The sequence below is a fragment of the Bidens hawaiensis genome, unplaced genomic scaffold (genome assembly GCF_021521415.1).
Source record: "Bidens hawaiensis isolate Kalapana, Puna unplaced genomic scaffold, B.hawaiensis_p1.1 tig00037990_1, whole genome shotgun sequence".
Taxonomy (NCBI): Eukaryota; Viridiplantae; Streptophyta; class Magnoliopsida; order Asterales; family Asteraceae; genus Bidens; species Bidens hawaiensis.
In genome coordinates, this window is record NW_027505510.1 from 39,174 (window position 1) to 54,597 (window position 15,424).

The following is a 15,424-nucleotide window of genomic DNA, read 5'->3' on the forward strand; positions in this document are numbered from 1 at the left end:
TACATTAGGCCCAAGTTGGCATGATATTTAACGGGTGGGATATTATGCGAGAGCCTCGTGCATCAGGTTTGTCCCTTTGTGAATAATTAAAATTTACTAAAGAGGGTGGTATTTACACTTTATGACGTTATAGGCAACATGCGTATAGTTTTTAATCTTATTCTAGATAGCTAATTTATTAACTAATAAATCGCTAATAACACCGACAAGCTTCTTAGGATCAGCCCTTTGAATATGATTTCAAAGACCTCAATTTTAGACTGCTCAAGGACGTATAAGTTGAAATCTAAAAAGACCTCAAATTTAAAGAGCAATTTAAGATTCTAAAGACGGGTAAATTAAAATTTGAAGACGATCTCAAGTTTAGAGTACGTTTTAGGGCTTACATTAAGCCACACTTGTAGCTTCTAACTGGTTTTAAAACTTGGATTGAGCCTATGTATGTTCATAGATTACTTTACACTTAGCGGCGACAAGGCAGCAACAAAAGCAGTGCCTGTTGCAATGGCAGTGATGGCGCTTGCAAGTTGCAAGTAGCTCATTTGGACCTGTCTTAGTTTAGTTAGTTTGTAGAAGTGACCTATTGTATAATTCGAGTGACCGACTAACAAAACCATCGCTCACACCAGAAAAACCAACCAAATAAGTGTTTCATTTAAACCAGAATATATTTGTGATTTTGGTTTTCAGCACTTCAAGACCATAACAAATTCATACAACACTAGCCTTTTCCGTCATTTGTGTCGCAGGAAATGATCCCCTCCCCACAAAATCATATTTACTCCACATGTTTATATTCTTGTCTAAACTGAATTCCGAAATTTACTTTTCTTACAGTAAACTATTTCCTCATCTGTGTGAAGAGCTCAGACGGAGGTTTTCCTGTTCCTCCACTGCTGCTGCTGCCAAATGTCAAGAACCCACTTCCTGCCTGACTGCTAAAACCTCCAAACCCACCTACACCACACCAAATCAAAATTAATTAAGAGTCAAGTTGGATTGACCGAGAAAACCTTTCATTGACTTTTTTATAACTTTTTATTACAAAACTATGCAATTACATACATAAACATTATCATTACATGAAAATCGTAACTTTTTATTAAAATTATTTAGGAGGGTTTATGTGTTAAAAATGACTCTTGGTGACTTCCAGCCTGTTTGAACCATTCCCGTTCAGCTAAATTCTTTTATTTGACAGTTATAAACAAACGGATCAAAATGTCACCTCTATGATTATAATTCTATAGCCATAAAAGATTAAAAGATGATAGAAAATAAATTACCAGAAGCCACACCAGCAAATTCACCACCAGCCGCCGAAGCACCACCAAATCCACCACCAGCTGCCGGAGCACCACCAAATCCACTGCCAAATGCCGGAGGAGCACCAAATCCACTACCAATTGCAGGAGCAGCACCAAATCCACCACCACCTGTGGCTGCACCACCAAAACCACCACCGCCTGTAGCTGCACCAGTGAAACCACCGGCGCCTGTAGCTGCACCACCAAAACCACCACCGCCGCCTGTAGCCGCAGCAGCGAACCCACCACCACCTGTGGCAGCAGCAGCAGCAAAACCACCACCACCTCCTGAGGCCAGACTAGCAAACCCACCACCGCCTGAGGCAGCAGTGGCAAAACCACCAGCAGTTTGACTGCCACCGAAACCACCTCCAAATGGACTTGGTGTAGCAGCAGTCCCAGGTAAACCTGCACCAAACTGTCTTGACTGCCCAAACGAGCCAAGAACCGACCCTAGAGCCTGTTGGCCCGATCCAATCCGAGCTGGCTGTCCAAACCCTTGTCCACCGCTACTTTGATTATTATTACCACCAAAGATGTTGCCGGAAACTGCACCGAAACTCGTCTGCTGAGGTGGCTGGGAAGGTTGTTGAGATTCAACACTAAACGATGCAGGTTTAAACAAACCACCACTTGGTGGAGCAGTAAAAGCGGCTGGTGCAATTGCTGGTGCATTACCAAACGGTGCACCAAATGGATTCTGCTTGTGTGCAGATGGGTTTGGGCTTGAGCCAAGCCCAAACCCACCAAAGCCTCCTAATGTAGATTGAGTAGTGGTGTCAGGAGCTTCTTCCTCCATCTCATCCTCCTGGGTAACCACATCCACTGGATTTGTGATGACTGTTGAGGACACAACGGGTGGTACCAATGTTTGGTCTGGTTTTGAATTTAAGTTGAGTTGACTTTCTGAAATCGAACTGGTTAATGGTTGACTTGTGGGGCCCAGAGGAGTTGAAACCACAGGCTGAGAAGGTAAAGTTTGACTAGAAGAATTCTCATTTGGCTTCAGGTCAAACTTGGGGATTGATACTGCTTGAGGTTTAGAGCTTTCACTCGTATCTAGATTCAACTTGAACGGCTCAGATTTGGAAGTGTTTAAATCTATGTTTAACGTGGGTTTAGTGGATGAGGTGATAGATGGAAATGAGAGAATAGAAGGTGAAGGTTGACTTGTAGATCCCAAAGAAGTTGGAACCACGGGCTGAGGTAAAGTTTGTTCAAAAGAATTCTCACTTGGTTTTGGGTCAAACTTGGGGACTGATACTACTTGAGGTTTAGAGCTTTCACTTGTAACCGGATTCAACTTGGTTGACTCAGATTTGGAGGTGTTTAAATCTACGTTCGATGTGGGTTTACTGGATGAAGTAGAAGATGAAAATGAAGGGAAAGAAAGTGAAGGACCAGATGCTGGAGTGCTCTGAGTGGCACCTAATTTAAACCTGAACCCGGTTGATGATTTACCGAGTGATATAGCAGATGTTGAAGATGAGGATGTGTCTTTAAACGAAAAGGATGATGGTGCTAAAGTAACAGGAACAGGCGACGATGCACTGGAAGACTGACTTTCTCTTGTAGAAGCTTCCAGAGAGAAACTTTTTCCAGAAAAGGCGGTTGATGGGCTGGCACTCAACACAACAGAAGTTTCTGGACTCTTCCTAGACCAAATAGAAGAGGTTTCAGCCACTAAAGGCTTCTGGTTCCCTTCATTAATTTTACCACCGGAGTCTGAAAATTCAATAGGTTTCTTCTGGAATATATTGAATGCCGGTGACTTCGTGGTATTTAATGAAGGTTCTAAAACCTTGGATTGTTGATTAACCTTTGGGTCTTTGACTAGCATGTCATCAGGCTTTAAAGCAAAGGTCAAACGGTTTGACTTTTCAGCAGTCAAACTAGGTGTGTCTTTTGCAGCATCTCGAGTTACAATAGAACTTAACTGATTTGACCGGGAAGCAAAACTTGATGAATCTGAACGGTAACCACTGAAGAGAGAGGAACTCGGCTGTCCCTCGTAATTTTGTTTTATCTGTACATCCTGACTGCCTGCAGAACGTCAGCATATAATAATAATAATAATCAGAAACCACTACTGCACAAAATTAAAATTTAATTAAAGGAGTATTTACCTCTGATTTGAGAAATGTTTAAGGCACTTTGTGGAATATCATGAGAAACCACAGAACGTTCATACAACCGAGTATTAAGTTTTGGTGTAGCGGTTGGTAAGGATAATCTGGCGGGAGTCAACTGACGGTCCTCTTGCAAAAGCATTCTTTTTACGGTTGTTTTTGGTGGTTCAACACTAGCCCAACTCTGCAACAAAGTTTGTGAGGTTAAAATTTTAAACTCCAATGTTCTAACATAAACTTAAAATGATGTGCTTGATTTGGAGAAAAATTAAATACAAAAAATCTTACCTTATCTAGCGAGTCTATTCGCCTTCTTGCAGTTTCTGGTTCAGAACTCTTTACAGCAGTTTGTTGATTTTTCTTCATATTCGTTTTAGTAGCAGTTGAATATGAAGAAACTAGATGTTGACTTTTTTGTGGGATTGACCGAGTTTTTTCTTGCCCTGGAGAGCTGAAAGTGGCATCGTCGTATGAGATTCCAATTGTGTCAAATAACTCCTTTTTCACATTCTGTTTTTTCACAGGTTCTGTGTCTATGTTAAGCACAGCCATTTGCTTTGAAAGACATTCAGAAAGTTTCTCTGCAGCTGTTAATTGTGCATTCATTGTGTTGTGTAAACTGTGCAGAGACTGAACATGCCTGCAAAACAGCATTTTCTCATTAAGACCAAACTTCATCAATAGATTAAGTTAAGATTAATGTTCTAAAATAAAACTTCATACCTTGGCGGATTATGTTTCATATGGGAAGATTTACGGCTCACTTGTGTGTCACTTTTATCACCAAATCTTTGAAGCTCAAGGGTGTTTAAATGCCTCTCCAGTTCGATTAGCTGGTTTGTCAAAGTCTGGCATATGAAACTGTTATTATGGCATATTTCACCCAAATTGAACAAAACAAATCGGTTAAAAAACAACTGAATACCTGATTTATCTCTAATATATGTCTACGCTTCATATCCAACTCAGAGCTCAGCTTCTGGTGACTCCAAATATCCAAGTACTGACTGTCAGTAGCCTGCTTCACAATTGCTTCGATATATATTTTCCTTGCCAAGACTTAAAAAGATATATGAAGCAGGTGATCAATGAATAATATGTTCATCAAAACGTACTATATTTGGTAATGAATAATATAAATAACCCCCAAAAGAAAGATAAACTTGATGTACCTTGAACCGTCTTGTCAAGAAGATGTTGAACCTCTTCAAATCCTTGATGCATTTTGTCCTACAAGATCAGTATGACAACTATTTCAGTTTTCAGAAATTTAATGAGATTAGATCATATTTAACATTGGCAACAATGTATTTGGATGGATTGGGTTCATCTCCACTATAATGTAAAAAGTTGCAAAGTAACTAAAAAACTGTTTTAAGTGCCAGTTCATACAAAAGCTAAAAACAAAATACAAAATAGAGATAAAGATGTGGAGAAAAATGAACTCACTGTCCATTTTTGGCATCTATCTGAAAGTATCAAAATGCCTTCTTCTAGTTCTGCAACAGATTGTTTATGGGCAGTAACAGAGGCATGATAGAAACCACCTGGCTCTTCAATAGAATCCAACAGAGCATCTAACTCTTTCGCCATTTCTTCAACCTGGATGAATAAAAATATTTGTAAACAAAACCAAATACTTTATGTGATCGGATCAACTTTAAAAGATGTCTAGTCTGGAGGCTGTGTTATACAAACATTTCTGAGAATAAATTCATTTGAATGAGTTGCAAATTGAGAAGATAATCAATGAATTAAAGAAAAAAAATTGAAAACATATAAAATGTATTAATTGAAAGTCAAGTATCAGGAAGTTGATGATCACTTACACTGTGCTGTTCAGATTGATTTGGCTCAGTATTTAACCCTCTTGAAGAAGTTGGGTTTTTAAGATTTCCCTTGTCAGAAAATTTGAAGTCAAAAGTTTTTGCTGGATTCTGTTGTACATTAGAAACAACAGGCAATGATTTGGTGAACACAGCTCCAGTTGAAGCTCCCTGGGGAAACAGATTGCTAGAAGCTGATGATCCAAATGCAGAAACAACAGGCAATGATTTGGTGGATGCAGCTCGAGTTGAAGCTCCCTGGAGTAACAGATTGCTTGAGGTTGATGACCCAAAGGTAGCCCCCGATGCGCCTCCCTGTGAAAGCAGATTGCTTGAAGTTGATGAACCAAATGTAGAAACAACAGGCAATGATTTGGCGAATGCAGCTCCAGTTGAAGCACCCTGGGGAAGCAGATTGCTCAAAGCTGATGACCCAAATGTAGCTCCTGTTGCGCCTCCCTGTGCAAACAGGTTGCTCGTAGTTGATGACCCGAGTGTAGTAGCAACAGGCAATGATTTGGTAAATGTAGCTCCAGTCGAAGCTCCCTGGGGAAGCAGATTGCTCAAAGCTGATGACCCAAATGTAGCTCCTGTTGCGCCTCCCTGGGCAAACAGGCTGGTCGAAGTTGATGACCCGAGTGTAGAAGCAACAGGCGATGATTTGGTGAATGCAGCTCCAGTCGAAGCTCCCTGTGGTAGCACACTGCTTGAACTTGATGACCCAAATGTCATATTGGAAAATGAAAGTTTCTGAGGACCGGTAAGAAGCGGTGTGGTCCCTAAACTGTCGGTACCATGTTGTTTTTCTTGGACAGCAGAATTAGATGATTGCAGAGATTTCATATCAAAACTTTTAGAAGAAAACAAACCTCCACTAGAAAATGAACCTAATGAAGACGAAGACTGCACTCCATGAGATGATTGGAGAGACTTCAAATCAAAACTTACAGATGAAAACATGCCTCCACTAGAAAACGATCCTGATGAAGACTGCACTCCAAAAACACTGGAGGAAAAGAGTGGTCCACTTGTAAAGATTGCAGATGAACCTCGCAAACTGAATGGTGGTTTATTGGCTGGTGATTCTGTAGAAGCTACAAAAAGTGATTTGTTTGGTTTATCACTTACTGTTTTTGAAGCAGAGTTAGTTGAACTCACAGGCTCGGTTGCTTTAAACAGTCTCGCCTCAAAACTGTTTTCTTTCTTAGGTAAAGAAAGTGACTGCCCTCCATCTTTATCATTATTCGACTTTACAGTAGAAGCATCTTCTTGTGTACCACTTGATTCATTGGCTTTGGCTTTCTGCTCATCGATTTTGACTTTCTGAATATCTTGATCTTCAAGTTGCTTCTCATTGTTAACAATATTCTTCAGCGAATGCTGAGAACTGAGGACAGTAGACTCTTCTTCCTCATCAGAAACAGAACTAAAATCCTCTGTCGAAGCAGATGGGCCTATGGCACTACACAAGAAGTTCTAAAATAAGAAATACTAGAGGTAGTGGTTTTGGCCGACAAGCGCGTCGGTTTGGAATGTGTTTTATACTTTTATGTCAAATGAGTCGATTTAAAAAATTAGCTTCGTGTGGAACAAGTCATATATGTTGAACGTCATATAAATTCTAACTTAAATGCATACAGCCATCCAAATAGTTTTAGTCAAGATAAATTTGTAACACTGTTTTTATAATCATAATTAGAGCACCTATCTAGAAAAAAGACACAAAATTGTTAGTGGGTCGACCCTGATTTGACTTGTACCAACCCAAACCTGTTTTGACCCGTCACCCAACCCGCCCATCTGCCACCCTCAACTTACTAAGCAGAAAAATGAGAAATACCTGGCAAAATGGAACATACAAAATCTTCCATCAACAGTAATGCACATAAGAATGCAACAAGGTGAAACTCTTGTTTCTATTTCCCCACACTCGAGACTAATTTTCTCATCCTTGTAATCTTTGTTGATGGAGAGCCCCAGAATCATATTATCATCATCATTATGAGCTGAAGCAGAATACAGCTTCAATTAGAAACATCTATGACGAAAATATATTAACCAAGATTATTAGCAGATGCCAATTTACCTTGAAGATTAATTGTTGGAAGCCATGAGTCAACCTCAATATCTACCATCACAGCCCCATCCTCCGACCAATTAAATAGCACAATGTGTTGATTTGTGTTCTTCTTATTAGCAACAAAGGCAAGCTCACTGAGTATGATTCATAAAGAAAACTTAGTGTTCATTTGGTTTGTTAAAAGAAATGACTATGAGTTCATTTGGTAATCTCTTATGAGCTAAGAACATTATTTTAAAAAAAAACATATATAGAAGGGGTAAATAACATACAATTCATCCAAGTAACTAATAAACGTGTAGGGTCCACTTCTAGATGGAACGTCATCTTCATTTATAGCAAGGAACGCGTCACGGAAGTTCAATGCCACTGGACTAGAAGAGGGCTGTAAGACAACAAACATGTCTAATCAGGTTTGATTTTAACTCAGATAAACATGCATGACACTTAAGGATCAGAACAAAAACATAAACTCTAAAAAAAAAACAAGACGGCTAATTTATATCCTATTATTTGCTTACATCTGTGATTTTGGCATCTTTGACACTGATGAACTGTATTAGGTTATTCTCCTCCTTCTCATCAGCACTCAGAGAATAACATCCTAACATGATGCAATCTGAGCGGACCCACCTGACAGAATCCACTGTAAAGAAAAAATAAAGACACTTCAGGTTCCATCGCAACTTGTAAACACAAGCTCGCACACCAATAACATTTAAAAATGTTAAAAAGAAACAAAATACAACCATGGATGCTATACACAATGATATGCATGAGAACCAAGTTTGCTTATTTTGATAAGAAAATTCAAAAAGGTTAGCTAAAAGAAACAGGTTAAGTGGTCAAATACGTCAAAAGTATCCCAAAGCGTGTTCTTAATGCATACCTCTTAAGCCATTTTATTTTAAAAAAATACAGATTATTACTCTGACCATATTTGGCACACTCGTTTTTGTTCTAGAAAAAAAGGTCAATGAAATGCATTTCGGTTCAGCCCAACTCCATCAGTTTTGAACCATACCTTTTACAGGCTTATTACCTTTCACAAAAGCTTATTACTTTAAAGGAATCAAGATTCAGATAGTATTATACCTTTTACAACACAACTTGGATCGTCTTCAACCAATGAATCAAACAGGAGCTTTATCCGCAACTTTTCTTTAAACTTTGTTGACATAATGCTTAAAAAATCGTATTTTGCCACAGCAATATATTTTCCATTTGTGCTCCAATTAACTAGACAAAGCAAAAAAATAGCTTAAATAAAATATGAGATTCTATTCCGTTTTTGCCCACTTGAAAAGTATATAATTTACCAGCATCAACATTGTCCGTGACATGATTAAGATCGCCTTGGCCAGCTCCATGGTATAAACTACCATCACCTGTAAGAACAGCATACCGGTCCTTCAACTTTGGATTCCACTGCATGTCCTTGATGTTACTTGAGCTATTGAGTGATTTGGAGTACGACGGTTTAGGATCCTAGAAATTAGAGAAATAGCCAAATTACAAGTAGACTTATAAAGGCTCGTGTATGCACTTTAATGTCAAGGAAGAAACCACAAATCAACTTCAAATGAAACATAACTGTAGATAATATCAATATTAATGAAATAACAAAAAAAAAAGAACAAACCTTATTAAGAAGATCTTCAACCGAGAAAAAATAAAGATTCAAACCAACAGATGCTGCAAGCATTGAAGAGTCTGCAGATAATGCCAATATAGAAACCTTTCCGAGAGAAACATCCACAACACTCAACTCCTGTATACAAGAACCCTGAACTCCATTTTTCAACTCTTCTGCTGCATCCATAACATCTTTCATCCTTGCAACCGAAAACCCTACCAACAACCAAGCAATAAAACGTTACAGAAATCATCAAAACCTTTTCATATATGCTCCTTGTCTATCAAAAAATATAATGCCACAAATTTTGGTACCAATTCCACAACAACGTTTTTCAATTTGCAGTCTGTGTTATAAGACCAAATTACACTAAAAACACAATGAAACCCTATCCCTGGGGGTGCAAACGCTCCAACCTGCTCACGAGCTACTCGAGATAAGATCGATACAAAACTTGAAAATGACCCGAGCTTTTTCGACTTTCGAGCTCGAACCGAGCCCCAGCCTCAAATAAAGCTCGTTTAGTTATCAATCTCAGAAGCTCATTTAGACTCGCCAAGCCTTAAGCCTTGTGTGTTTTAAGTTTTACTATTTTAGTCATCTATGTACTAACTTCACACCGCACAATCAAGCTCGAGCCAAGCTTTAGCTCAATTAAGCTACTACACGATCTCGAGCCTAGGCTCGTTTAATGTTCTTCTCAAAATATATAAAAGTAATTAAAAACGTATATAAATTAATTATTAACTAATAAATAATACACAAGACAAGCTCGACCTTAAAACCGACTCGTGAACCGAGCTCGAGCACTAAAAGAAGAGCTCAAAACAAGCCAAGCTCGAGCTCGGCTCGGCTCGCTTACACCCCTACCTATCCCCAAACCCTAACAATTCAATTCAATGGGGGGAACAAGAGTGAGAACAAATATCATGACAGTAATGGCTTCAATAACTGTATCCTGTAACCCTAACTATCCTCTATAAAATAAAATTGTAATTAATTCACATAATTAAGGATTCTAACCAGACGAATGAGCAACAAAAATGACGCCGAATCGTTCCGAAACAGCCAGCGGACGAGACGGAAGACTGTTCATATCGAATTTAAAATCGGTATCGGGTTTAATCGGAACCGGTTCGCCGATTTTGCTAAACCGGTAGTTTCTGGTAGGAATTTGATCTCCGTCGAGTTCTTCCGTAACTTTGATAACATTTGTGGTGACGTCAGTTTCCGCCATTGATAGATAGTGTAGCTATAGCTAGTAGTTGATTGAAGGATCAAATGTTCCTTTGGGCGGGAAGTTAATATGACCTAAAACCTAGAAGTAGCAGTCTGCGTGGAGATGACGCACCGCCTGAACCAACGTTTCGGTTACGAAGCTAAACGTTGCCGGGACCGGTGTGACCCGTGGGCTAGGGTTAAGTTGGAATGGTGCTACCGATTACCGAACCAGGATTCGGTCGGGTCGGTTTAAGTTTTGTCGTACTTCAGCAAATTTGGCGCGGACCACGAGGCATGAACAACTATTGTTGTTACCCGCGGAATATAACCGCTAAAGCATGAAAGCAACAAAGCATTAATTAGGAAAAAAAATAAAAAAGCCAAGTCAATTATTATAAGCACTGATAACGGTTGCACCCATTTTGTATCAGAAGAATTTATTTTCCAGCATAAAAGCATTCGGACATGGAAAGACGATGGTACGCTTCAACAAGCGATATATATCTCATACGGCTAAGAAATAAAGCTCGCACTAAGTTTACACAATACTTAGGTCTCAACAATTAAGGTAGCATTTATCATATCAACTCCGTCATTATTTCTTTCACTTTTCTACATTCACGCTTATTATTACATCAGGATTGATCACATGAATAACTATCATTTATCTATAACAAGTCGGACTACGTTTTCGCCTATAACTCTCTTTAGCCACTAATAGAAAATTTGTGTAACACATTGTATCTAGATTATTCAATTGTATCGCAATTAATTTGGCTAATTAAGAAAAAAAATCAACTAAATGTCACATTCTATATAACGATTAACATTTTATTATACAACCTAACTACCTTAACACTTCACCAACTCGAGAAATGACAATTCGGCTAAAAATAAATATATTTTTGAAGTGTTGATTATAGATAACAAATCATAAAGAAACTCGTATAAGTTATATTTTTTGAAGTATTGATTATATCTTTCAAATCTCAGCATTAAATGCAACTTATCTTTACTTGCTTTACATCAAGCGCCACAATCACTAGCGCTCTACTCGTCTTCCTGTCATTAGTCATTTACCACCACCTTAACTCATCTAAGAGAAGAGGATTATTCAACTAATCAATAGGTTTGCTTTGAAATTTATAAAACTTATAAAAAAAACGTTATAAATAAATTAAAAATAAATTAACAAATATATGCGTCATATAAGGCTAAACTTCAATCAAGTTACCATATGACCTTGAAGGCTTGAAGTTTAATAAAATCTTCTTTTTTCTTTTTTCAACCAATATCCTTTTAAACGAAACGTAATTGCTACTCTTTTATGCATACCCACCCATCAGAGAAGGGTGTGCTCCTCGTTAATTTAAATCTCAAATGTAATTTGTATGTTAAATTTTATAATGACATAGTTTACTATGAATATATCATTTAATATAATTTAATTCTAGGTTTTCTTAATATTTTATATATGTAATTGATTTTCTTGAAAATTCTTTTCTTGTAAATATTTTTCCTATTAAGCTATGAATTAAGTAAGCGCGTATCCACAATTAAATATTTTCCTAAACGACTAATCACACACCCACTAGTCCACTATTTAACCTGCACGTTTGTTTGTTCATAGTGAACGAGGAGAAATACATTTTCTACACTTTGACGGCAAGGTTGTAGCCCTTTGGTATCTACATTTATCTATAACATGAAAACCTGATGCCTAAAATAAAAACTTAAATACAAAATTATAAAATTAAAAGAAATACGCATTGACCCATATCCTATGATAATATGAAAAAAGAAAATGCTTACTTTAACTAAGATAATATGAAAAAAGACGGCATCTTAGCATTCTATTTTCTCTCTCCTGGTACATGTAATTATTTCCATGCACTATGTACATGCTCATCCTTGAATCACTGTCAAAACAGCCAAAACACACTTAACAGCCCTTTCTAAACCTAAACAGATTCCTGTGAACCTTGGATACTACTCTGCATGTCAAAGAAACCCGAGTGGTAGATCTATGAATGGCCTTTGAATCCTCATCACTTGTTTCAATAAGACCCGGGCGCCTTAAAACCTCTTTGGCATTCACCGCCTGAAAACCAAAATGCATCAAAATGAAATCAAAGATTTTAAAAAAGGTTTGTGCTGTTATCAATTTACCAAATACTAAAACAATTTGCCGGTTCGGTTATCTTACCGCATCATATTGCTGAATTTCACAATCTTTTATACCATGCAAGTAATCTGCAAGAAACAAGCCAAATTGAAGAGAATAGAAAAAGATGAGATTTCATAGAAATCAAGCACAAAGACAACTTCAACTAGACCCACCTGAGTATGCTGTGTCTTTGAATATTAATAAACTGCCAGGCATGAGCGCGACAGAAAACGAGGGGTAGTTTGGTAAATTTCCATGATCGGCTCCTTCTATTGAATCTTTATCCTCAATATTAGTTGTACTACCTGATAAACTCAAATGGGGCGTGAAGTCCATAACGACCGGAGACCCTAAGGAAATAATAGCCACCACCGGATAATAAGCAGGACCGTCTTGATGAGGCTACATGTCAACAAAATAATAATATTCACATACTTAGTCTATGCATAATGAATTATGGCATAGAATAACAATAAAGATTGATATTAATAATAGCTGAGGATAATTGCAAAGTTACAAACCATTATGCCTTGGTTTGGAAGGTACTCGTTGATGAGGACATGATTGATTGCAGAAGGAAACAAAGATGATTCTTCCCTAATTTGTTCTGTGATTTTTGTCAGCCGTGGTGGCACTACACATGCAAAATTTTCAATATTAAGTATGAGTTATGAACACCCCACACAAATATATTAATGATTTCAACTTATGAGAGAATTAAGGCTTACAGTCTTGAGGCAAAAGACCCTTTTCATGGACAATCCCTCCTGTGACAAACAAAACTTATCATACTGGATAGAGATGCAAATGCTGGTTAGCCGGTTGTAAAAATATCGGTTACTAACCATAACCAGTTATTGGTCAAACGGTCAAAACCGGTTATTGCTAATAACCCGTTACAATTCCTAACCGGTTTTAAGTTAAAGAACACTAACCTTTGTAACAAGTTAGATTAGGTTAAAAACCGGTCAACCTTATTAACCTGTTGAAACTAACATTATTAACACTATACCGGTTGATGACGGGCTTTCGTGATATCAAAATTAGCAATTGAATTGAATAGTATGAATGTAGTATTGTAGCATACCCCAATTTTGTAATCTTCTGTTTTTCAAAGTCTTCCATTTGGAAACCGGAGCTGCGTGAATCTACAAAAACAAAAACCCTAATTTGAATTAGATGGGAGTTACTGTTAACTAACTACACTGCTGGTCTATTAATTTGTATTGTTCTTAATCATTATATTAAATAACGAAGTAATTAATTGGTTCTATTACGTACTTGATTTAGGAGTAGGGTTTGGTCGGAATCGGAAATGAAGTCCGGGATGTAGAACACCGTCGGAACAGCACCCACTTTGAACTTCTCTACAGCTTCCATTTCCACCGCCGTAAATTGGATTTCGTCACCTGTGTAATAGGCTCAACAAAAGGTATTTTGTTAATAGTGAACAGTAAAAAACCAAAGTGGCCTGAAATTATTTGAAGAGAAAATGGCAATAGAAGTTTAATCGTTTTTTGACGTCCTTTAGCAAAAAAAAATAGCAGAAAACATACTTATGTATCAAATTCTTTTCACATTAAGTCCTTTGGCTCTAACCCGTTAATTTTCACGTTAAATATGAACATGTGCAAAGCACATGAGTGTATTTTTGTAATTTTATATATCTAATAATTAATAATTAAAACTTAAAAAAAAAAGACAGACTCTTTCTCTCTCTCTCTCTCTCTTCACCATCTTCTTCCTTGTATCATCCACCACCACAATAAAAAACCAAACAACCATAACCACTTGCCGACCACCACCACCAACCACCTGCCGTCATTACCACCTACTTAACCGCTGCCACCATCTACTTCCGTCATCGCCGGAGCTATCAACCCCCAGTCTTCAGCTCACTCCACCACCGTCAGCCTCCAAAACACCCCGTCGCCAACACCCGTCACCACCACTCGCCGCCAACACCCCGTTGCCCAATTTCCGTCGTCGTCGGAGGGGTTGCCGAAGAAGATGATGTCGAACCCCCAATTTCAGGGTTGATTTTGGATCTTTTACGCCTGGTTCATCAAATAAACTTTGATTTGTTTTGATTCAAGTATAATTTCTCTTCGATTCAGGCCTGATATGGTCCGATTCATCCCTCTAGATCTAGGGTTTTTATGGTCCGATTCAACCGCCGGCGTTTGGGTTTGGTGTGGTGGCCGGCGTTGGTGGCGGTGGGAGTTGATAGGAGATAGTGAGAGAGAGAGAGGGAGGAGAGAGAATAGAGAAAGAAATATATATTTTATATCTTTATTAATTTTTATTTTTTTGTCCAAACTTTAAGCACTCTACACAAATATTCCCCTAAGGTAGAAAGACAAACTTATCCTCATGTGCCTTGCACATGACTAGATTTAACGAAAAAATTTAACTGGGTTAGTGACAAAGGACGTAACGTGAAAGGAATTTGAATCATGTTGTGTGCCTTTTGCTATTTCTTTAATTAAAGGACGTCTAATGAAAATCGGGTCAAACGTAAAGGACGTCTAATGAAAATCGGGTCAAACGTAAAGGACGTCTTTTGCCATTTTGTCTTATTTGAATAAGCGATAGCTTATTTAGGTACCGGTATTGTTTGCTCGTCCTTAATGGAGTTTTCAATTTTAACCAAATAACGATTAGTCAGGGATTAATCAACAACAAAGAGGAACTTTTACGACCATAATTGTGAGTGGTCAACACAACTAATATGTTTATGTATAAAAAAGAATGTTTTGAATTTTATGTAAGAACCATTTGTTATTGAACACTTTGTGAATTGTAATACGTTTGTATGTGGACATTGATTGATTTCAAATTTAAGATGGTTACATATCCGGTATCTTAACGATTTAAGACCCATTTCTTGAATTATTCATCTTCTTCGTTGTTTTGCTATTTTTTTACTCATTTTCTGGTAGGGTTGATAGAAAAATATGAAACCCAGAGCATTTGGAACAAGCGTTCAAGCATAGGGCCAGATGCATGAGATTAGTTATAAAATTTCTGACGTTTATGGGGCAAGTACGGCGTATGG

At 37.8% G+C, this 15,424-nt stretch overlaps 2 protein-coding genes across 2 annotated transcripts; both read right to left on the reverse strand.

Annotated features, from left to right (window-relative positions):
* Window positions 1-753: 753 nt before the first annotated feature.
* Window positions 754-10,245, reverse strand: LOC143613639 (nuclear pore complex protein NUP214-like). Its single transcript, XM_077087294.1, has 17 exons — window positions 10,002-10,245; window positions 8,985-9,193; window positions 8,662-8,830; window positions 8,438-8,581; window positions 7,864-7,988; window positions 7,615-7,727; window positions 7,349-7,476; window positions 7,103-7,268; window positions 5,266-6,724; window positions 4,886-5,038; window positions 4,609-4,666; window positions 4,362-4,495; window positions 4,160-4,284; window positions 3,725-4,076; window positions 3,434-3,620; window positions 1,287-3,350; window positions 754-957 (listed from the first exon to the last, which is right to left on the reverse strand). Exons 1-17 carry the CDS (start codon window positions 10,213-10,215, stop codon window positions 842-844), a joined length of 5,916 nt encoding a protein of 1,971 aa, XP_076943409.1. The 5' UTR covers window positions 10,216-10,245; the 3' UTR covers window positions 754-841.
* Window positions 10,246-12,110: 1,865 nt separating this feature from the next.
* LOC143613644 (alkylated DNA repair protein ALKBH6 homolog) lies at window positions 12,111-13,775 on the reverse strand. Its single transcript, XM_077087299.1, has 7 exons — window positions 13,648-13,775; window positions 13,454-13,514; window positions 13,095-13,133; window positions 12,888-13,000; window positions 12,540-12,768; window positions 12,406-12,452; window positions 12,111-12,300 (listed from the first exon to the last, which is right to left on the reverse strand). Exons 1-7 carry the CDS (start codon window positions 13,744-13,746, stop codon window positions 12,142-12,144), a joined length of 747 nt encoding a protein of 248 aa, XP_076943414.1. The 5' UTR covers window positions 13,747-13,775; the 3' UTR covers window positions 12,111-12,141.
* Window positions 13,776-15,424: the final 1,649 nt, after the last annotated feature.

What these genes read in the sequence shown, in the direction of transcription:
- LOC143613639 (XM_077087294.1), bottom strand. Translation starts at nt 10,215, where the DNA reads ATGGCGGAAACTGACGTCACCACAAATGTTATCAAAGTTACGGAAGAA. An exon ending in ATAGATGCCAAAAATGGACA is followed by an intron (nt 4,667 to 4,885) that starts GTGAGTTCATTT and finishes CTGATCTTGTAG; the next exon opens with GACAAAATGCATCAAGGATT. An exon ending in GAATAGACTCGCTAGATAAG is followed by an intron (nt 3,621 to 3,724) that starts GTAAGATTTTTT and finishes ACTTTGTTGCAG; the next exon opens with AGTTGGGCTAGTGTTGAACC.
- LOC143613644 (XM_077087299.1), bottom strand. Translation starts at nt 13,746, where the DNA reads ATGGAAGCTGTAGAGAAGTTCAAAGTGGGTGCTGTTCCGACGGTGTTC. An exon ending in AAACCCTACTCCTAAATCAA is followed by an intron (nt 13,515 to 13,647) that starts GTACGTAATAGA and finishes TTGTTTTTGTAG; the next exon opens with ATTCACGCAGCTCCGGTTTC. An exon ending in TTCCAAACCAAGGCATAATG is followed by an intron (nt 12,769 to 12,887) that starts GTTTGTAACTTT and finishes GTTGACATGTAG; the next exon opens with CCTCATCAAGACGGTCCTGC.